The 23,062-nt window shown below is 43.0% G+C and overlaps 1 protein-coding gene across 1 annotated transcript in view; it reads left to right on the top strand.

Annotated features, from left to right (window-relative positions):
- Window positions 1–23,062, top strand: part of atp6v1ba (ATPase, H+ transporting, lysosomal, V1 subunit B, member a) — a 30,653-nt gene that overhangs the window by 3,278 nt on the left and 4,313 nt on the right. Inside the window, exons 2-12 of the mRNA XM_056435239.1 lie at window positions 6,350–6,405; window positions 6,670–6,768; window positions 9,518–9,611; window positions 10,251–10,328; window positions 10,643–10,782; window positions 14,186–14,287; window positions 16,385–16,482; window positions 16,580–16,703; window positions 19,770–19,920; window positions 20,331–20,413; window positions 22,511–22,615. Of these exons, the coding sequence (XP_056291214.1) occupies window positions 6,350–6,405; window positions 6,670–6,768; window positions 9,518–9,611; window positions 10,251–10,328; window positions 10,643–10,782; window positions 14,186–14,287; window positions 16,385–16,482; window positions 16,580–16,703; window positions 19,770–19,920; window positions 20,331–20,413; window positions 22,511–22,615 (1,130 nt within the window). The remainder of the gene's footprint in view (window positions 1–6,349; window positions 6,406–6,669; window positions 6,769–9,517; window positions 9,612–10,250; window positions 10,329–10,642; window positions 10,783–14,185; window positions 14,288–16,384; window positions 16,483–16,579; window positions 16,704–19,769; window positions 19,921–20,330; window positions 20,414–22,510; window positions 22,616–23,062) is intronic.

The raw sequence follows: 23,062 nt of genomic DNA, 5'->3' as shown, positions 1-23,062 counted from the left end.
TATCCCAGAGATTAGCTCAGACCGTTGGGTGTAGCCATTTGCCAGGCATCCAACGGTCCATAAGATCACACCGTTGAGATGGTTTTTCTCCCGATCTTATTGAGTTGGCGGAGCTCCTGTGAGAGGCAGCCGATGAAAGCCGCTGTGAGACAGAGCAGGGAGATAAACAAATAAAGAGATTTCTCATCAGACCAAGTCTTTTCTCTTTAGAGGCCTTTGTCTCTCATGTCAAATGCGACAAAAGCTATTAGCCCACGAAATGGCTGGTCTTTGTTTTAGTCGTGCATTCTGTCATTTAGTGCTATGAAAAGACATAGAGCAAGGCGCTATACTTCTTTGTGAGGATTTAATTAATGGTAATAATGTAGTCACGATAAACAAATGTCTCATCCGTCACCATGAAAGTAATTTCTATAAAATCAATGTTATTTTTGTAAAGGTTTCTATAATCCACATTCTAATTAGGCTTAAGCAGCTAGCTTGTCAGTAGAAAATACTTTCCGTGGGCGTTTGCCATTGTTTTCATGAAAGAACATTAAAATGTAGGCTCACGATTTGACACCGTTTCTGTCTGTTGCACGGGCGGAAGCCAATCCACGTGAACGACACTTGTTTTGCTGACCGCTCATCATTAATTTCCTGACATTTTTCATCTTTAAGAATGGGCGGGTCATTTGGAGAAGTGCCTATTGTCTGAAAACCACAAAATTCCCATGTATCAGTCGGGTAATTTCCATAGCCGCGTGAATGATTAAATCTGTGCTCTCGTATAAAGTGGCACAATGACACACGGCTATACAATGTTCCTTAAGCCACCGCTTCACATGAAAACTATTTATTATATGGTATTTATTTACGATAGTTCTTTTCATCAAAAGTGTATTTAGTTCAAAGGTTAAATCCTTGCGGAGAAAAGTGCGATCCGAACTGTAAGACATATTGTTAAGATCCCCTTTTAGTGAAACGCTTTGAGTTCATTTAAGTTCTCTCTCGTAAACGGAGGTGCTGTGGATCGGGCTTTTATTGTGAAAGGTAAGAACAGAAAGAGTCATACCTGCAAACTTGTCACCTTTCGGTGAAATTCACCGTTTTAAATCAAAATAGGTCATCGACGTGAATGGTGTCGATCCGAAGAGTTTTTGTTTTGGGGGGTGGGGGTCAACTGGCCGGCCGGCGTTCATGAGATTGGAGTGGGACATGGAGAAAATGTGGTGATCTTCGCAATAAAACTTTTAGTTGGACGTGTCGAGTTTTGGCCAATCGGATCAGGAAAAACTCCCCAAAAAAACCTTTCTTGGGGAAGAAAAGGGAAGAAACCTTCAGGAGAGCAACAGAGGAGGAGCCCTCTCCAGGATGGACAGAACAATAGATGTCATGTGACCAGAAGGAATCATTACGGAGTAACAACACATTCAATGAGTATGACAGAGTGTATAAATAGTTGGTTGTAGGCATGGACCACGATCCAGACCTCCACGATCCATCAGGCAGATGGAGGTAGAGAGGAGTGGGCGGGGCATCAGACCCAGCCAGGTCCGATTCACCCTATGAGACGTGAAGTCACAAAGACTCCAGGGAGGAAGTAGAGTTAATAATGTGCGATGGAGAGATGTAAATTCATCCATAAGGAGAGAGAGAAGAGGAGAGAGGTGCTCAGTGTATCCTAAACCGTCCCCCAGCAGCCTATCAGCCGATAGCAGCATCTCTAGGGGCGGGACCAGGTGAACCTGATTCAGCAATAACTATAAGACTATAAGAGGAAAGTCTTCATCACTCTACATGAGGTGACTGTCTGCCTCCAGGACTGAAGGTGGAAGCTGGTTCCATAAAAGAGGAGGAGCTTGATACCTGAAGGCTCTGACTCCCATCCTCCTTTTTTTCTTCATCTTAAGTAAACGGCGTTTTACCTCGTAATCCAGAAACCAACCACTTCTACTGTGCTGGAATACGACTTGACCCTAAGCCCCTCCCCTCAGGACGGAGCCTCTCTGATTTTAATGTGGGTCAACAACGTGTACAGAGACTCGCTGCCCGTTTTACTCCTTGAAGCCAGGGTAACACCACCTGATGTGCTTCTGAGCAACTTTCGTACGATGACGGTATTTCCTCCTGTAAGCAGTGGCATTGATGCATAAAGACGTCACGTGCACTTAAAGTTTTTACATGCATTTCACTTTCTTTGTCGACCGTGGCCCCCGTTTAACTTATTCCACTGCTTTTTGTTTCCTTCTACGAGTCTTAAAGGACAGTTAAGAGATTGTTAAAATGCCACGGTTACGTTGGCATTCATTATTTCCGTCAATACTCTTCACCAAAGTGTTGCAGAGGGTGAATAAATGATCACGACCTGCAGCACGGCCGCCGCACTGTGGGCGACTGTCGCTTTTCAGATTAGCAAACCGCCGTCTCGAACCGTCACCTGTCAGGTGGACGAGTGACAGTGACCACATGGAAGGTCTGAGGACTGCAGTCATTTTAGTGTGTGTGTGTGGGCTGGTTGTAGGTTCGAGGCAATTAGCATTCCCATGTCCCAACGGGGCTGTGGGAATCCCTTGAAGTAAGAGGCGAAGACCTGATGGCGCATCCCAGCAGCGGCGGCTGCTTTTGTAGTGCTCCATTTATTGTCAGAATGATGATGCTCTCCATCCCCAGCTCTGACCCCCCTCCCCTCGTTCAGCTGGGAATCGTGTTGGAATGCTCTGTGCCTCTTTTCTCTCGGCACTTGAATGGGCCCTTTAGTATTTCACACCAAGGTGTCCTTCAGGGTGCGAGGTCAGGCTACCAAAACAGCTTCTAGTGGCGGATTAGGACCAATTAACATCTCGGTGCACAAAGGGCTGTGGCAGCTGAGCGGGCTGCAGGGTGACCCACACGGCTGTTGCATGCCAGGCCAGGGGGCTGCTGCACTTGAGCTGAAGTAGCAAAAGAGGGGTGGCGAAAGTTTTCCAAATCTAATGGGAAATGTTGCTACTTCACACCTAATGGCCATATAGCCCATTGAGCAATCGTTATCTTGTGAAATGAGAGAGCAAACCATTTTTTATTTTTTTTAACATCACAGTTCTACGCCAGAGGGTACTATGAAGATCTTTTTTTCTTTCATAAACGGATGGGCTCCTGTGTATGGCCGGGGTTCGGCCTTTAATCCCTCTGGAACTACCCATTCAATGATGACACACACTTCAGACTTCATGCCACCAAAATGGCGGATAGGTTTGCAAACTAGAATCAACCGTATAAACAATACAAACTATTAAGAAGTCGCATTTGATGATCTACTGCATGGTGTATTTGAGATTTCCTCATTTATTTTTATTTTTAACCAAAATCTCGACAATTCTAGGAATTTTGAGGCTAATACCAATATGTCAGTATTTGGGAGTTTCAAAGATCCAGTGACGATATATTTTCAGATTTTTGTTTTCCACATTTCACAGTAGAATAATAAATGTGTTTTTGGCATTTCTGTCCTTTTACTTGACCAAGATAATCACAGAAATGGTTGTATGGTTCCCAAACAACAAAATGCACTGTAATTTATTATTTGATGGATAATTAAGACATTTTATGTATCATAAATAAGTTAGAAATGAGTCCATTTAAGTCTGAGTAAGGAAGAGGAACGTTGGTAGATGGGACACAAAACACAGGGCTTCCCCGAGGACATGGTTGTTTAAAAAAGTAATCTACTAGATAACAAAGCAGTATTTTTAATAATTAAGCATATTTTAATTTGTTCCTTCTGTCTGTTAACCCCATGTTTAAAACTGCGACCAATCGGTCCGGAAACAAAAAGAGTTTCCCTCTAAACGTAGGTGTAGTTAAAGGTTAGCGAGTGTGGGGACGTACTTTGAAGGAGATATGGCTGCTAATATAGCGTGATGTCACATAAATGAGGGAAGGCAATTTTACTAAAAATATCGTAAAAATACATTTTCCTCCTTTTCCTGTTATTAAATATGTAGCATCGGTTGATGGATTTCTAAGAAGTTCCCGTATAATTATGGAGCCCAATTTTCCCTGCATCGTTATCATCCGACTTCAGGTAATGGCCGCATGCATCTCCATTTGACACTTATAAGCTAAGTGTATCTGACAACATGGAAATCTCCCATTTATGAGGAGGAAAAGGGGATGGCCTTAAAAGCTTTTTATTTTTTATAAATACTTTTTTACATGGGGAGCTGGAAGTTTAACGTTGTCAATTATTGCCGATGTTGGGGCAGTTGTGCGTCATGGTCTGATCTACATGGGAAGGACGAGGACACTTTACTCATTGTAAGATGCTGACTCAGCACGGCTCCATCTGGCTCTATGGGGAAGAGCATCGTTTCAACATCGCTCATGCAGATGAAATCCTCTATTGGGATTCATGTTGTATTGCAATTAAAGATGTTGGTATTTTATTGTTCTTCTGCTAAAAAACAAAACAACACTAGTTTTCCCACTATGAAATTTATAGCTTGACTTCTGAGGCTGATACCTGCGTATATATTTAAAGTTAGACATATCTGTGATGAGCTAATTGTAGACTGGTACTATGTCAACAAATGATATCTAAAAATATATATATATTGTCTGTTTTATACATACAATACAAATCTGTGAATAGAAAAAAGGGCATATATTATATACTTTTTCTCCCTCCATTTTATTTTGGTAAAGCTGTACATCTGTACGTCGGCTATAACATTACTATTACACAATATAATGAATCTGTGTGTGTGTGTGTCCCCAAGGTCTTGTGGAGCAAACCGGGACGTGTGAGCGCTGTGGCAGGGACCGAGATAAAGGAAGGCGGTTTAGAGAAACTCTTTTTATTTTTGTTGGAGCGGAGAATGTTTCTTTCCATTTTTTTATATTTGGGATGCCCTTGGTTTTTATCATCACACTTGAGCCATCTTTTCTCTTGCTCTCTCGTGTGTGTGTGTGTGTGTGTGATTTTGTTGGCCTCTGCCTAATTAGTGACACCGTGGATGCTCCCCGCTAAGCTTTAGTGCTTTGTGTTCGTACCAGTCTGGTCTAATTTCCTCGTGCCTTTTGATATTGCCGGCGAGATTGACGGTTCGCACATAAAGAGGAACACCCGACCACGATGGAAAAGCCAGTGGAAACAATGCCCGTCTGCAGATGTGCATAGGGAACCCCCCCCCACCACAACCCGGCAATGCAACTTAACTTTAATCGGCTTCCATGTCAGCAGAGTAGGATGCTAATTTAGACTTTTTTTTCTGACCGACAGCTGACCCTCATTCACCGATGACACAAACGGGTCAACTCCATCATTTATTATAATAATCCATTTCATTTATATCGCGCTTTTCTAAGGTACTCAAAGACACTTTGATAGTTACATTCACACACCGCGGACACAGCTACGGGGAGCAATTCAGGGTTAAGTGTCTTGCTCAAGGACACATCGACTAGGGCGGGGATTGAACCTCCGACCTGCGAACCACCGACCCACTGTCGTATCACCAGTGTAACAATGTCCCCCTAAAAAATATTTAAATTTCCTACCCTGCTCACTCCACCTTTTATTAAAAAATGTTATTCAAAGAGGAGTAACAAAGAGGGTTTGCTGTGAATTGTTGTCCATTGATAATAGGCTGGCTCTGTGTGAAGAATTGTCATTAAATGTGTATAACCTCTTGGAAGTTCAAGCTCACATTCCATCGCATGTTGATTTAGAAATGCCGCCAAACTTCTTCACAATGACCCAATCACGGAACGGTGCGCGTTTGTCAAGGAATGACCTCTTATTATCCGAGAAGGAAATAAGGGAGCTGTGGGCACAAATGGAAAGGCAAATCGCCGCTTCATCGTATTGATAATTGAAGAGAAACGCCGCAGCTCAAGTTCAGGGAAATGTCAGTTGTTGTTTTTTTTTCTCACATATTTGATGCGTTGTCCATGGAGTTCTAGTATGTTCTTTCAGGCGACCATGCTGCATTTATTCGGATGTGCTAAGGCCACAGGCTATTTTCACTAACCTTTTATCAATGATGACCCTTCAATTAGTGTTCCATTATTGACTGGCTCAGAACTAACCACATGCCTGTGTAATTGTTTGCACTATACAAGTGAATTTCATACATTTTTTCCTGACATTTGCCTTCCTCTTGACATTTGGGCCTGGAAGTCCATGAAAGCTGTTTAAAATATCACAGTGAAAGGTCAGCTTGTGATTTTATAAACAGTGTTGGTCATTAAGGACGTCAATCTCTTCGCATGTGATGCTTCCAGCCGCTGGAACAAACGGGTAATGTTGTCGGTATTTTCTGCGTTATGTCTTTGGGCCTGTTGGAATAAACGCATGAATGAACTCTGGAAATCTTCTGCCTTTCAGCCTACTCTACTGTGTCTGGTGTCAACGGGCCCCTGGTGATCCTGGACAATGTGAAGGTGAGGCTCTTTTATCTTTATTTATATGTTCTCTTATTATTACCTCTACACTGCGCTGTTCGCCAATTGCGAAAAAATCCATTTTGAGAATTGATTTGAGGTTGGGATTGGCAACATAACCACTCACCCAATTGTAAAAGTGCATTCAGAAGCCAATATAAATGAACACTGTTATTACGATATGGAGCCGCTCTTGCATTAATTCTATAATTGCAGTTTTCGGGCAGCTGTAGTAAACCCGTGTTGAATCTCTTTTGAAACCAGTTCCCCAAATATGCTGAGATTGTTCACCTGACCCTGCCGGACGGCACCAAGAGGAGCGGCCAGGTCCTGGAGGTGATCGGAAGCAAGGCCGTTGTCCAGGTGAGAAGACAAAAGGGCTGATCGACTGGCATCGTGCACTTTCTTCACAGCTGAAAATAATCCTACCTGGCGATTAAATGCAAACGATGAGGGCGAAATTACATAGTTCGTTGTAATAAACTTTCACTCATACCGATGTGATTTACCACCGCATCAAAGCAGGAAGTCAAGGGTACCTCTTGATTTGATTGGTTGCCTTGGTCAATTGTGACATTGATGAATGATGCAACTTCGCATTCAATATTTAAACTTGCATGGTCAAAAGTTTTAAAATACCCCAATTTTTCCAGTTTTTATTGAATTTTAAGCAGTTCAAGTCCTGTGAATAACCTGAAATGAGACAAAAGGTCAGCGGCAAACTGCCAGAGGTTAAACTAAAAACGTTTAGGTTCCCAAAAACTGAAAAATAATGTACATTTCAGTTATACAAAAGGCCTTTTTGAGGGAACAAGTAATTAAGGGTTAATGACTTGCAGCTGTGAAGTAAATTAAGCCTTGAAAGTTGATGCTAACGATTCTCCAGGTGTCTCAACTTGTGTTGATTACTTCCAAACCCTCCGTCTGTCAAAGCAGTGGTAACAGACTGTGTTACCACACCCTCTTAACCCTCCTGTTACCTTCAAGTTTACTTACATCTTTTTCCCTTTTTGACCACAGCAATTAAAACCTCCAGAAAATGATTAGAATTAATATTGTTTCCCAAGTTTAAGTGCCGGGTACTTTATTTGTGTTTGTTGACTACCTAAATAGCCTTTTAAATAAATAAAAAAGTTGATATTTCTTATTTGTTTTACACAGTGAAAAACAGCCTGGGGTCAAATTGACCCCAAAGAACACCGATGCGTACAAGTTGTGTACAGGACATTGAAAACATATCATTATGTGAATTTTATGTTTTCCCAGTTGTCCCCAATAAATTAGGAAAAGTCATGAAATATGAAGCAAAAAAATAATGTTAATCATTTTTTTTAGAGACGTCAAACATTGAATGGGGTCAAATTGACCCCAAAGGTAATAGGAGAGTTAAGCATTATGTGGACAGTATTGTACTGCAGGAAGTCGTATATTGACTTTTTTATTGGCAAGAGAAAGGCAATTAACAAAGATAAGAGAGACCATTATAACCCTTAAAAGTGTCGGTCTTTCTTTTAGAGACATTGAGGTGTTCTAAAATATGAAAACCAAGATGTTGCAGGCAACAGGTTTCTAGCCATGCGTCAACTCTTTTCCCCCACCGTTAAAAAAATAACGATAGAAAATGTCTACGAATGTGCAAATATCCCAAACTGGTGGATGCAGGAGGTCTCCTATACGGCACTGACGAGTCTCTCACAGTACGTCTGCAGAAAGTTTCAAGTGATCGTCCGCGTTGAGTCCTGATTTGTGTCTGAGACGGTGAAGTCGGAAAGCTTTGAGAGGTTAAACATTGTGGGCTCTGGTCTTTGTGTCCATGTGTTGTTGATCTGGACGAATCCTGAGTGGGTTTCTATTTGACTGGAATGCCAAAGGGAGGTTTGCTGCCCACCCTACGAATGTTGTTGGCATTCTTTTCTTTATTTTTTTGGTCATTTCTCTAACAATTTGGGATGCTGAATTCCCTTCCCACTGTTTACTCGACTGTTGGCCTTGGGGAGGGATGCAAACCGCTGACGGATCGACGAGGCGGCGTCGGTCCGTCTGAGTGTCGGCCTCTCAAGGTAGCACATCCTACAGAACCATGGGGGGGCTCGACGAGCACTGAAGCTTGAAGCGACAAGAGTGGGCAGCTCGGCGACATAATGACATGGAAGGATGCAGGAGGTGCAACTTCCATTGATACAATACACCACCATTCCCAAGAGTTTCATTATTAGGGTGATAACTGGTTGTCAGCCTAGCAACGGCTTTTAAAAGTTGTGCCGAGCCCTGGATACCCTTTGTCCCCAGAGCATAACTCCAATTACCTTTCGCTGGTTGCCTGACGCTCCCTCTAGCCCAGGACCTCAGGCTGGTTGACATTTGTGATTCGGAGTAAAATGCTGCACCGACTATTTGAAGGATTGCAAATTTCCAACAGATGTTAAAGGTCCTTAGAGGACGCTCTATAAGGCCTGCAATGATACACTTACGTTCCCTCTCAATTCAGCTGCAGGTCAAAGTTTGTTTTAACTGTGCTGTGATATACACTAGCGTTCAAAAGTTTGGGGTCACTTGGAAATGTCCGTATTTTTCAAAGAAAAGCACTGTTAAAAAAATTAAGATAACGTTAAATTAATTCAGAAATACACTCTATACATTGTTACATGCGGTAAATGACTATTCTCTGGTTTTAAATGAAGTCTCTACATAGGTGTATAGAGGCCCATCTCCAGTGTTCTAATGGTACATTGTGTTATCGCCTTAGAAGACTAACGGAGGGGTAGAAAACCCTTAAACACTTTTTATGTGAGCGCAGCTGAAAACAGTTATGCTGGTGAGAAGCTATACAACTGGCCTTCCGTTGAGCGAAAAGTTTGAAGAACAACATGAATATTTCAATTAAAAATCATTATTTCTAACCTGGTCATGTCTTGCCTATATTTTCTGTAAATTTTGCAATTCATTTGATAAATAAAGTGGGTTTTCATGGAAAACACCAAATTGTCTGGGTGACCCCAAACTTCTGAAGGGTAGTTTATCTCTAATCATCTACTGATGTGGACTAAACTGAAACTTGTCCTTTAGATTTGATTGAAATCCTAACGGCTCGTTTATGCCTCCGTTTGCTCAGGTGTTTGAGGGAACATCCGGCATCGATGCCAAGAAGACGGCGTGCGAGTTCACCGGCGACATCCTGCGGACCCCCGTGTCGGAGGACATGCTTGGTATGACGACCTGATTTTTATTTATTTTTATTTGCATATGTAAACCAAAATGAAGTAAATATTCCTCTGAGTAATCCACAGTTCAGGTTTCTTTACAGTTCACCCTTCTATCTTTTAAAAACAAAGCCGACGATTTTAAAGCACGTTGAATGCTATTTAAAGTGTTGCTCTGCATTTCCCTTCAACAAGCTTATTTTACTTACTTACTTTTCCAATCTACTCGGTAAATGGGCGAAAAGCAAAGCGGCGCTGAATCCAACCTTTTTGTCTCGATATTCTTGAACGTTTCAATCAGTGTAATTGTCTAAGCGCAGCACAAGGTTGCATGCATTTCAATAGCAGCAGAAAGTAAACCTGCTTTTGTTTTTCAAGTATCATTCAAGTATCATTCAAGTGAATTTTATAATTACTTGTTACTTGTAGACTTGGCAAGAGCCAACAGAGCCAATCTTATCTGTTTAGAGTCTGATAACAAAACAGAATAGATCAGATGTGGTTGCAACTGTCATCTAATGAATTTCATTTGATTGGGTTTCTCAGTAATTATCTTTTAAATTCAACTTCCAGAGAAAACTAAGTCGTATTTATCAGATAGAAGACGGTATCCGCTCGGCTTAAAGGACATCTGCTTCTTTTCAGGGCGTGTGTTCAACGGCTCGGGAAAACCCATCGACCGCGGGCCCAATGTTCTGGCCGAGGACTACCTGGACATCATGGGTATGCCTTCCTGTCATTTTGTAGGATATGTTCTGAACCAAATAGAAGATGCTTTATTAAAACGATAATTCTTATCAGCATGTTGGGTTTCTTCCATTTGTATTGTGCAGGGCAATGTGTCTCTCTGAATAAAAGACCATCCTTTAACACAAATGGGAAAATTATGATTTTACTATAGCAATGGAATATGAAATGTAGGGAACTTCTTTCATGAACATGGCTCAATCATCCATCTCGCCTCCATTACAGTCAGTCCTAAAAGTGCAGGTGCATCCACCTAGACTGTCTAATGTGGCCGTGTCTTTGTGTTCCAGGTCAGCCCATCAACCCTCAGTGTCGTATCTACCCCGAGGAGATGATCCAGACCGGCATCTCAGCCATCGATGGCATGAACAGCATTGCCAGAGGGCAGAAGATCCCCATTTTTTCCGCTGCCGGGCTGCCCCACAACGAGGTGAGAACCACCAAACCTTTTTATTTCATCCGCTACGGGGAAAGATTCCTCTGATGTCTGATTACCAGCATCCTCCGAATGCTTTCTGAACGAAAGTAAATTGGCAACGGAAGTTCTGCATCGGTGGGCCCGACGACTACAAGTTTGAAAATAAAAGTAACCTGGAGGTGTTGCCCCCTCCTCATCTCTGCTGGGGGGGCTTCTCCTCCGCTATACATCCGTCTATCTGCAAAACAACAGCAACCTCTTCGCCATCGTCGGCCAGTGGATTTCAATCCATTCCACTCTATAAACTAGAACGGGCACTCGGTAGAGCGCATACCTTCGCATATCACAAGAGTGGGCATTGAATTATGAACATTTTGGCATTAGTTGCATGCCAATTGGATAACAATTTACCGTGCCATGGTAAAAAGAAGATTTTGGCCTTTTCATTACCTTGACATTGACCTTTGACCCGATCGATCCCAAAATCTAATCAAATGGTCCCCGGATAATAACCAATCATCCCACCAAATGTCATGCGATCCGGTTTAATACTTTTTTAGATATGCGAGTAATACACATACAAATACATAAATAAATAAATACACGGCGATCAAAACATAACCATCTGCATTTTCAATGCGAAGCTAATAACATCCTGTAAGGGCCACATACTGTGGACAGGACTCGCCTCTAGGCCACCGACGATGAATAATAATCGTATTATTAATGGTAACGATTAACATTAAATATGTTTGAGATCCGCTGTTTGAGAAGAACTGCATCGCTCATAGCCTTCAGGGGGTTGTGTCATCGTCGAGCGTGGGAGGTCTAGGGCGGTCCCAAACCCATAACCCTTTCAATTAGTTTCTAATAGATTCAAACATTTTCCACTCTGGAGTCGAACTAGGAAGACAAAAGCTCACGGGCGATGTTTATTTCCGCGTCATCCTCCCAATGGAAATGTATAACATTGATGACTCGGGTCATTTATACGAGCCCGCTGTTTTTCTCAGTGTCCCATGACAACAATTTGACTTCTGCTTCCTTTTTTGAAGGTTTTCAAACCTCACAATAGATGTGCGTGACTCGGTTGTCCCACTTAAATTACAAGTTTGTTTATATATGTGGAATATCTCCTGTCTTTAGCCAAACATTTGACTGAGGCGAGTTTTGTAAGTGCCGTAGTTATGGTTACAAAAGTTGGCAACAGTAAAAAAAAAAAAAAAAATGGGTGAAAGAATTCCTCAGCAGGAAAGACGAGGGATGCGTATCGTTTGGGGGTTTTTCCGATACCGGTGCCTAAACGGTGCCTGAACCGATACTTTAAAAAAACTAGAACGGGCACTCAGTAGAACGCATACCTTCGCATATCACAAGATTGGGCATTGAATTATGAACATTTTGGCATTAGTTGTAATTAGTTAAACGCTCATTGTGTTTCTTAACTCCAGCCGTCAACCCCCACCCCAATCCCGTCCGCGGTTTGGAAGAGAATGATCAAAAAGAGTCCCAGCTGCAGAACCGACCCAAATACGGCGAGCGTTGTCCCGCCTAATGACGACCCGCTTGCCGTGCCATCGGGATGGTGTGAAAACGTGGCTCATTGTCTCATGAAGCGCCGTGTCACTGAGGTCATGCGTGTGGCGGTCAGCCTCTATGGGCCAGGTGCCTGAACTCGCGGAGCACGGAGAGGTCAGGCCGGATCAACGCCGGGGGCCAGTGACATTGTGATGAGTGTGAAATTCCTCTTCCATTCCACACATTTCGTGAAGTGTCACACGGACTCCTCCCTCTACTTGGTTTTGGTGGTTTCCGTCGAGGCGAAGCGCGTGGTCTGTTTTAGGTGTAACGCATTTCCTAAACGACTGGAAGACGAGATATGTTTATTTGTTTTCATACATTCGTGGAATATGTCCACCACAAACTGATATTCTAAATCTGTGTGAATTTTATTTATTTTTTTCAACTGAAAAAAAGAGATGTAAATATTGTACAAACACTGTTTAATGTAAGCTTATGTTTTATCTGCCTCTCGGGACTACAGATAAAAAATAAGCCTCTTGGTTTTAATTAATGTGCACTGTCCCTTTAAACCGACAAAAAAAATTGTTTATTTATATATGTATGTGTGTATATATATATATATGCGCATATATATAAATATGTATGTATGTGTATATATATATATGCGCATATACAGGACTGTCTCAGAAAATTAGAATATTGTGATAAAGTTCTTTATTTTCTGTAATGCAATTAAAAAAACAAAAATGTCATGCATTCTGGATTCATTACAAATCAACTGAAATATTGCAAGCCTTTTATTCTTTTAATATTGCTGATTATGGTTTACAGCTTAAGAAAACTCTAAAATCCTATCTCATAAAATTTTAATATTTCCTCAGACCAAGTAAAAAAAAAGATTTATAACAGCTGAGTGTTTGTCAAGGCTCAGGAAACCCTTGCAGGTGTTTCGAGTTAATTAGACAATTCAAGTGATTTGTTTAATACCCTACTAGTATACTTTTTCATGATATTCTAATATTTAGAGATAGGATATTTGAGTTTTCTTAAGCTGTAAGCCATAATCAGCAATAAATCAGAATAAAGGCTTGCAATATTCCGGTAATTAATCCAGAATGCACATGATATTTTGTTTTTTTAATTACATTACAGAAAATAAAGAACTTCATCACAATATTCTAATTTTCTGAGACAGTCCTGTATATACTGTCCCTTTAAACCCACAAATACATGTGTGTTTATTTATATATGTGCATATTTGTGTGTGTATATATATATATACACACACACAGACATTTATATGCGCATATATATATCTATATAGAGATATATATATATCTCAATGCCAGATCAGTATACATGGTGTGTAATGAATATGCAAAGACGATTACAGAATGAAGATCGTAGGAACGGTCGGAACCAGTATGACATAATTCTACCGAATATCGGACAGAAAGGTTTTTATTAATGTGGCCCGTCCTTACCAAGTTTTTTTTTTTCTCCAAACTTTCAATTTTCTTACAATAGATTAACGGTGTGCTTTAACTAAGTAAGCGCCACTTGGTTTGAAATGAGTATTTCCTGTCCTCTCGTTTTCAGGGCGGAGCTACATGGTAATATTATTCGTGTTTCTGCATTCCTTCACGCGGCACATCTCGATTGAATCTGTGTGTATTTTGAGAAGTTATTTTAACCTCCGGAACTTGCACATGTTGAAAGCTAAATCCAATTGGGTACGATAATGGATTCAAAAGGATTTGCACTCGAATAAGCAGACTCGATACCAGATTTAGACTCCACAGAATCCGCCTTGAGAACACTTTAATGTCTAAATCCTACTGTGTGTGTCTCTCTCTCTCTCTCTCTCTCTCTTTTTTTCTTTTTCTCTCAGATTGCGGCCCAGATCTGTCGCCAGGCCGGCCTCGTGAAGAAGTCCAAGGACGTGATGGACTACAGTGACGACAACTTTGCCATCGTCTTCGCAGCCATGGGGGTAAGCCGCCCCCCCCCCATCTGTGACTCTAATCCCCTTTTAACCCTGACGTGACACCCTGTCCCTTCTCTCCCGCCCTGCTGTCTGTCTTTTATTCACCAGGTGATTTAACCTTTAAGTCCCTCTCGTTACTTCTGCCCCTCTGAGCATATCCCCGTTCACGTCGGCAGGTTACTAATTCAACAGGCCCTTTAACGCGGTCGGACCCACAGTATCGAGTTCTCGCCTCCTCAGCTGCTCCTCCTGTTCCCCCCCCCTCACACACACACACACATAGACTTGCTTCACTTGCTAAATACTAATCCTTCCCTCTCTCACTGCGCCACCAATTCACATCCCATTGTGATTCGTCTAGCAGGAGAGAAACGCAGCGTTAATATGGATTCATGCAAGTCAACACGTGGATATGAATATTCTCTTTCACGGACAAACTGAAGGACGTCATGGTCACGATAACGGCAGCGCATCTGTTTAGAAAAAACGCTAAATTTTATGTTTTCTCGAGTATATAAACCTCTATTCAGCCAACGGAATGGCTCGGGATTAAATGTAGTCTCGGCCTAAATACTCAGCGTAAAAGTTGAACGTTTTACAATGTATTTATTTAAAAGTTTTAGTCTGGTGTTTTGACAACTTGATAAAAATGTCGAGACCAATCAAAAAGCTATAAAAAAATATGTTAACGTTAGTGTAATTACCACATGCGTGTACATGTCATCTGGCCCATCTTAAGCATTTAGGAGCACTGGGCAACTTGGAGCTCGGCGTCTCGCTCGAGGACGCCTCGACCTGCGGACGCGAGGAACGCTCTGGAAATTATCGGTGACCATTTTTAGCATTTTGTTTCCCCCATCAAAAAATGTCAAACTTGCAGCTTCTCAGTTGTGAGGTTTTGATGCTTTTACTGCAGCCCCTTCAAGACGTGAGCCTGAGAGACGCAATAACTAATCAAATTGACGTACGTGAATCTTGTTTCAAGTCTTGGAAAAAATGTGCGAAGCCGTCCTTAAAAGGCTTCAACAGCAAGACAACTCGCCAACCCGCGGTTGCAGTACCGTTTACTGCCTCCCTTCGACAAGCCAGACTACGATCATTATTAAAAGAGTCCAAATTGGATGCCCGGTAGAGCCTTCGGAAGAATTGAGCCGACAACTTCTCTCGTTCTGGTAGATTCACTCTCTCGGGAGTCTCTCCGACAACACACAGGTGGAGAGAAGAAGAACTCTCTCTCTCTTCCAGGCAAAGTTCGGCCCTTTAACACAGATTTCTTCACGCCATCCTGACCTCGTATCGGCGCTACACTGTCGAGGAGAATTCCATCTCCTCCTCAGCTCTCCTCACAGGACCGGGTCTCAGTCCCCTCTCCCTCATGTAACGATACCGATAACCTGCGAGAGTGTTGTGTGGTGTGAGGCGCGCATCTGTTCTCGAGGAGCAGACATAATATTTGTTATAGGACGCATATTTCCGCCGCTACGTGTTATTCTGAACTTGAGAAACCTGACGAACGCATAAGAACCTTCAATATTTAAGATTCATGCGCCTCACCTTTCACCTCAGCGCATGTCTCCCCCTCGGTGGTTGTTGTTGTGTATTTTATTCAGTCAATCATTGCAATACAATATTATTCAATACAATATACAAAACAGAAAGACTAAAAGGTATAGGAAGAAGCAAAGAATGCTTGTATATTCCTATCCTAAGTTATTATAATGTAAAAAATCTGAAAATATATAAAATAAAGAAAACTAAAAATAATATATAGATATAAATATATCCACATACATTTTATTTATATATATATATATATTGTGTGTGTATATATATATATATATATATTCACACTTCTAACCCTCAAAAATAGTTTTAGAAATAATCCTTAATAAACCATTCTTACATCCATTTTAACATTGTTCCATAATTGGACTCCTACAAGAGAAATACATCTTCTTTTAATCGGTTTGAATGCCTTCACTGTAACCGATGCATGAAGCCTGAAGTCCCGTCGCACATTTCATGTCTGTAAAGGGCTTGTGTCTAACTATTTGCTCAAAGCGGGTCCAGATGACTGACCCCGGTGCCTCTGCTACCTTCCAGGTCAACATGGAAACCGCCCGCTTCTTCAAGTCTGACTTTGAGGAGAACGGCTCCATGGACAACGTCTGCCTGTTCCTCAACCTGGCCAATGACCCCACGTAAGAATCAGTTGGAAATGATCCGGGCAATGAAAAGCTATCCTTGTGCCAACCGATCCAGAATGTTACATGTAATTTTTTTTCTGTGACCAATCAGCATCGAGCGCATCATCACCCCCCGCCTGGCGCTGACGACAGCCGAGTACCTGGCCTACCAGTGTGAGAAGCACGTCCTGGTCATCCTGACCGACATGAGCTCCTACGCTGATGCTCTGAGAGAGGTACCACCTCCTCCTCCTCCTCCTCTGCCTTCGACCGCCTGGTCACACTCTCAATGTTCACACGCGCCAAGCAGTAAAAAAACTAACTCGTATTTCACTCCTTGTTGGCCCTGCTGAGAAAAAAAAAGAAAAGTGTTCCAGTAAATGGAGACTTGATAAGTAGACCCCGTTGAAGAAGTGCTTATTATCCACGTTAATGTGTCCTCGGCATGAGTGACGGGGCTCGGCAAATTACCAGAACATCATTTAATTTCTGTCTAGTTTAAGGCATTTACAGAAACACTCTGACATGCGGTATGAAGGTCTGCGCCGTGGGGTCCTCTCACTTCATCACTTTTACCACGTCTGAAAGGATTAAAGGATGAGTCTGGCATTCAAAAAAGATTTTCAACCAAACCAATTTACTTTGTTACTTAGCCCCAAAAGACCCTTTCACTCCTACTAATGATGTAAACACTTTAAATAGTTCATAAAAAAAAAAAAAGGTCTATCATTTCCTATATCAGCTGGTCAATGTCTTTTTTGTTTTTAGTAAATCTTCCTCTAACTTGAGAATATGGATCATGTGTCGGCGGCTATTTTAATAACGCGATGGTCATCAGAAATATGTCCGACCGCTCTTGTTTTCTCCGTGTAAAATGTCCACATGCGTGACACGCGAGGAATCCTCTTAATGTGAATCATCTGGTGCTGGACTCGCCGCCGCATTGCGCTGCTCGCTGAAAGGGAGGTCAATGTGTCCTTCATTCATACCTGAACTTCATTCTAGTCGGATCGGCTTCAAAATGAAGTCCCCCCCCCCCCCCCGGTCCGCCTCTCCCCTCGAGGCGAGGAGTCGGCCCTCTTTGACTCACTTTTGTGTCTCTCGTGATAATTTCCTTTTTACGCGGTACAGTTTGCCGGCGGCACAATGCGGGTTATTAATTGGTCCGCGTGCATTATGCGTTATTTCCTTTCGTCGCCTGCCGTCCGTAACCTTGGCGCATGTTCGCCGCGTCGGCAGTCGGCTCTCGGGCAGCTCGGTGGGTGTTTGAGCCGACGCAAAGAGCCGGGAGGACAATCGCGTTTAACTTGGCCTCCCATTCACGCGGGCGGCGAAGGTTGAAGTCGCGGGCGTGGAAAATGTAGTTCGTAAGTGTTTCAGCCGGCCCATCGACCTTTTTTGGATCCCTTGGCTGAATGGGGATCCATTTTTCTATCCCTCTTGCTCTTCAATCACTTGACTTTAGGAAACACTGATTTTTCTGGAGGGCCTGTGGAAACAGAACGGCAACATGTCCAACCAGCTGTTTGCGTCTTGTGAAGGATTTGGAGTCACTTCGAATAAATGTAGTAGATTTTCTTTCTACTTTGTGTGGCAAAGAAAATGCAGCAACATTTTGTATTTTTTAAGATAAAAAAAATATGTCTATTTTCCACCCTGTTACAGAGGAACTTTAAAGCTCCCCTAATCTTTATTCTTACCAGAGACTGCTAGCTGAAGGACACAGAACCTCTCATGCTGCATGGCTATCATAGCATGTCCGTTTAAGCATAGCATGTATGCAGTTTACAGCGAGAGTCTGAGCATAGAGAATCAAAGGAACCTTTTTTTTAACCGTGCATCCGTGATTTCAAATTCATTGACGAGTGAAAAAACCCCAGAAAGATTCAGAAGCGGTCTTGGCAGAGAATATGTGCAAAACCTTTGAAAAGGAGGGTGAGGGACGAGGGCTATTTCAAGTCGCAGGCGATGAAGACGACGCCACAACTTCAAGACTTAGTGGTTAAGTGGGATTTGACCATGAATAATACTACAAATGTCAGCCATCCAACTATTAATTCAATTCAATTCAGTTTATTTGTATAGCCCAATTTCACAAATTACAAATTTGTCTCGGAGTGCTTTACAATCTGTACACATAGACATCCCTGCCCCAAAACCTCACATCGGACCAGGAAAAACTCCCAAATAACCCTTCAGGGGGGAAAAAAGGGAAGAAACCTGCAGGAGAGCAACAGAGGAGGATCCCTCTCCAGGATGGACAGAACAATAGATGTAATGTGTACAGAAGGACAGATTTAGAGTTTAAATACATTCAATGAATATGACAGAGTGTATGAATAGTTCATAGTAGGCATATTCCACGATGGAGACCTCCACGATCCATCAGGCAGATGGCGGTGGGGAGGAGGAGTGGGTGGAGTCTCAACAGTGGGCGGAGTCTCAACAGGACAGTGGCGCAGTCAGGAGCAGGAATTCCACGACCCAGACCTCGATGATCCATCAGGCAGATAGGATCTATGCCGTCTCATAGGGTCCGATGACCCCATGAGACGTGAAGTCAAAAGGACTCCGGGGAGAAAGCAGAGTTAGTGCTGTACGTTATTGTACGAGCCGTCTCTTTTCATTTTTAACCAGCATCGATCAATTTCTTTGTCTAGAACCACCGTTTCTTGCTGGTTTCCAGCCCTAGCATTCTAGTCCGTTAGCATTCTGGCGCTAGCTCACAATAAGAGGCTAGCTGGTGACTGTCGTGGCGTCTTTAGAAGCCAAAGAGCTCGATATTCCTCTGAGGAGTTGACATGAACACGACTCCAAATAAGATATTCCTTTATTAGTCCCACCATGGGGACATTTCAGGATCACAGCAGCGGTGCACATTAGAGCATTAATAAAAATAAAACAATAACAATACTAAAATACTAAATATACAGAGGAAACTAAACATAGACACAAGGCAGTGACCAAAGTGAATTTCCAGCAGGTTAAAGTGTCCAGGAAAATAAAGTGCCGAGTGTGCCAAGATCTCATTATATCTCATAGTCGAATCTCAAATAACATTGTTGCTGTGTCAAACAAGTTGCCAACAATGAATGAATGATTGAATTCATTATTTAATTAATGATTGAATGAATGCAGCATCGACGTGGTCTCAAACTCGCTGAAATAAAAATGTAAATGCACGTTGCGACCACCGTGTGCCCTCTTCTAACTTTATGCTTGGCCCCGCCCTCATCGTGTCGCTCTCCCTCTCACCACCACTCTCTCTCTCTCTCTCTTTTTCTTTCTCTCTCCCCCCGTAGGTCTCCGCCGCCCGTGAGGAAGTGCCCGGCCGCAGAGGCTTCCCCGGCTACATGTACACCGATCTGGCCACCATCTACGAGCGCGCCGGCCGGGTGGAGGGCAGAAACGGCTCCATCACCCAGATCCCCATCCTCACCATGCCCAATGACGGTGAGCGCGGCGGCCGTATCGGCACCGAGAGAATTCTCTGCCTTTTTTTTCTTTTTTTTTCAAGTTGGGACCCAACATGACATGTTCACATCCGCCCGCCTTGTAGGAGACACGGTTATTGACTCTGAACACGTGCGTTTGATGCGTTCGAAGCGGTTTCTTCACGTGCTCCTGAATCTCTCGGCCAGTCGTTGTTTTGACGAGGAGACATTTTTGATGCCTGCGGTTACCATAGCAACACGAATGACGAGCCTCCTCCCATCTGGTTGAACAGGAGTGGAGTCTCAGCTGTAGCTCTTCTTCACTGTGAATGTAAACTCGGTGGTATATGTGGCGTTTACATCCATAGTATGTTGTGATTGAATACATCTTTTTGTGCCTTTTAAAAAAAAAAATATTATTTTTAACAGACATCACCCATCCCATTCCTGATCTGACCGGATACATCACAGAGGGTCAAATCTACGTTGAGAGGCAGCTGCACAACAGACAGGTACCCATCGGTCTTCACTTGTCTGAATGCAACGTTCATCCACTTGGGGCAAAGAACTGGGACTCCATCTTGGTACTAGTGGAAATGTACATAATTTAAACATCTAATCTAATGTAAAACTCTGTCATGGACATGTGGCGAGAAGCCCAAAGTCCATATGCCCCTCCATCTAGACCAGTGGTTCTCAACCTTTTTTCAGTGATGTACCCTCTGTGAAATACTTTTTTCAGCCAAGTACCCCCTAACCAGCGCAAATAATCTTTGGTAAGAAAAAAGTAGTAATACACAGCACTGTGCCATCAGTGTCGGATTTATTAAACTGTCAACAATGAACATTGCATTAAACTGAATACTTTAGCATTTACATTTTAATGAGAAACTTGTGCTTGTGCTTCACTGAGGATCTTTGTCAGTCTTGGTGGCAGCGAGGCCACTGCTGTGATGAAGCTCTTCTCCAGGCACAGTCTGTTTCTTTGCTTTGTTTTGATCACAGTCATTGCAGAAGGAGGCCTCACATAAATATGTGGAGGCAAGGGCAGCAGCTGCTCCAAAGCTTTCTGTCCCAGGTCAGGGTGCTCCTGCTTCACACACACCCAAAACTGTGTGAGTGTGGATGTGGCAAACTTCATCTGGAGGCCACGGTCAGATGACACTTCCAGGAGTTTCTCCTGATAAGTGACAGGTAGCTTGCTTCTCTTTGCTTCAGACAAGAGAAATGGGTTTCTCACCCAATCCAGCTGTACAGATTTATCCTCCAGGTCAGGAAAGTAGGAATGAAAATCTTTAATCACGTTGGTCAAATGTCCCACTATGACCGACTTGACTGCAGCTCTGTCCACATCCTCATGAGAGAGAAAAGCACCCACCTGGGGAAAGCAGGTGAAATCTCCCTCTGCAGAGGACCTTCTCCACAGCTCTGCTTTCTTCAGGAAGCCACCCAACTTGTCATACATGTTTAAAATGCTGGTCTCCTTGCCCTGCAGAGACACATTCAGTTCTTTCAGTTTGCTGAATATATCTGCCAGATAGCAGCTTTGCAAGCCGGTCTGTGTCCTGGAACAAGGTGGCATGGGGAGACCTGTGCTCGATCAGAAAGGCGTGTACTTCAGATCGTAATTCCAACAGCCGGTTGAGTATTCTCCCTCGAGAGAGCCAGCGTACTTCTGTGTGCAGTGTTGTGTGTTCAGCTCCCATGTTTTCACAGAGGCGGCGAAACAGGTGTGCATTGCGTGGCCTTGACTTTATGAAGTTGATCACTTTGACGCTGTCGTTCAAAACGTCATGTAACACAGGGCTCATTTTCTTGCACGCCAACGCTTCCCTGTGTGACACAGTGAGTCCACTTCATGTCGGGTTTCTTTTTAATGCGCGCTATGAGTCCTCTCGCGCTGCCCGTCATTGAGGCCGCTGCGTCCGTGCAGGGGGGGGGGGGGGGTGCTCGTGAGAGTGTGCTCACCTGTGTGCGCGGATGTGTCGGCGCGCATCACGGCAGAGAGATGCGACCCGAGACGTGTTAACGGGGGGGGGGGGGGGGTGCTGAGCGATTAAATATATCTCTTGTTCTATTTTGTGGAGCCCCCTCAGGGCGCTGCGTGGACGTAAATCCCATTAAAACATAGTCATCTGAAAACTGACGGGATTTTGGCCTTCTTTGTCCCTCCGTGTTTTCAGCAGCATTGCTGCTACGCTTCAACCACGACTTCATTATTTGAGTTTAAAAGCCGGCAGTGATAGACGGGTCAGGACCGTTAAGCGTGTGCCACGTTGGGTCAAACCATCCTGATATGGGGGAGACTCTGGGTTTTTAGGATAATTAAATAAAATTGCCTACTTAATATACAATTCAGTTTATGAACTTACACTTGTGTTTTATTGAATATTTATTCAATAACTTTTTTTCAAGGATTTTTGAATGGATGCTAATTTTAAATATATTTAAAAGAAAACTCCCCCTGGAGTGCCTTTACGTACCCCCAGGGGTACACGTACCCCAATTTGAGAACCACTGATCTAGACCTCCACAAAGGTTTTGACTGAGAATTTCTGTAATCTGTGTCGTTAAAGTATAATAGTTGAAACATTGTTGTTGCCTTTCAGATCTACCCACCCATCAACGTGTTGCCCTCACTGTCCCGTCTGATGAAGTCGGCCATCGGCGAGGGGATGACCAGGAAGGACCATGCCGACGTCTCAAACCAGCTGGTAAACAATCATAACACACTCTTGTGCCTAAAAATAAAGGTGACCTGTTACCCAGACAGAAGGTTACTGCCCTCTGAATAGGACTAGAATTTGGAAGAATAACTAAAAGTCCTGACGGGGTTCATACGGTCATGGAAAACCTGGAAAAGTCCAAAAAAAGAACCCTGTCCATTGGTCAACATGAGTATGAACCTGTCCATTGGTCATGTGTATGAACCTGTTCATTGGTCAACATGTGTATGAACCTGTTCATTGGTCATGTGTATGAACCTGTTCATTGGTCATGTGTATGAACCTGTTCATTGGTCATGTGTATGAACCTGTCCATTGGTCATGTGTATGAACCTGTTCATTGGTCATGTGTATGAACCTGTCCATTGGTCATGTGGATGAACCTGTCCATTGGTCATGTGCATGAACCTGTCCATTGGTCAACATGTGTATGAA

The sequence above is a fragment of the Pseudoliparis swirei genome, chromosome 17, assembly GCF_029220125.1.
Source record: "Pseudoliparis swirei isolate HS2019 ecotype Mariana Trench chromosome 17, NWPU_hadal_v1, whole genome shotgun sequence".
Classification (NCBI taxonomy): Eukaryota; Metazoa; Chordata; class Actinopteri; order Perciformes; family Liparidae; genus Pseudoliparis; species Pseudoliparis swirei.
This window is presented reverse-complemented; position numbering and strand designations above follow the sequence as displayed.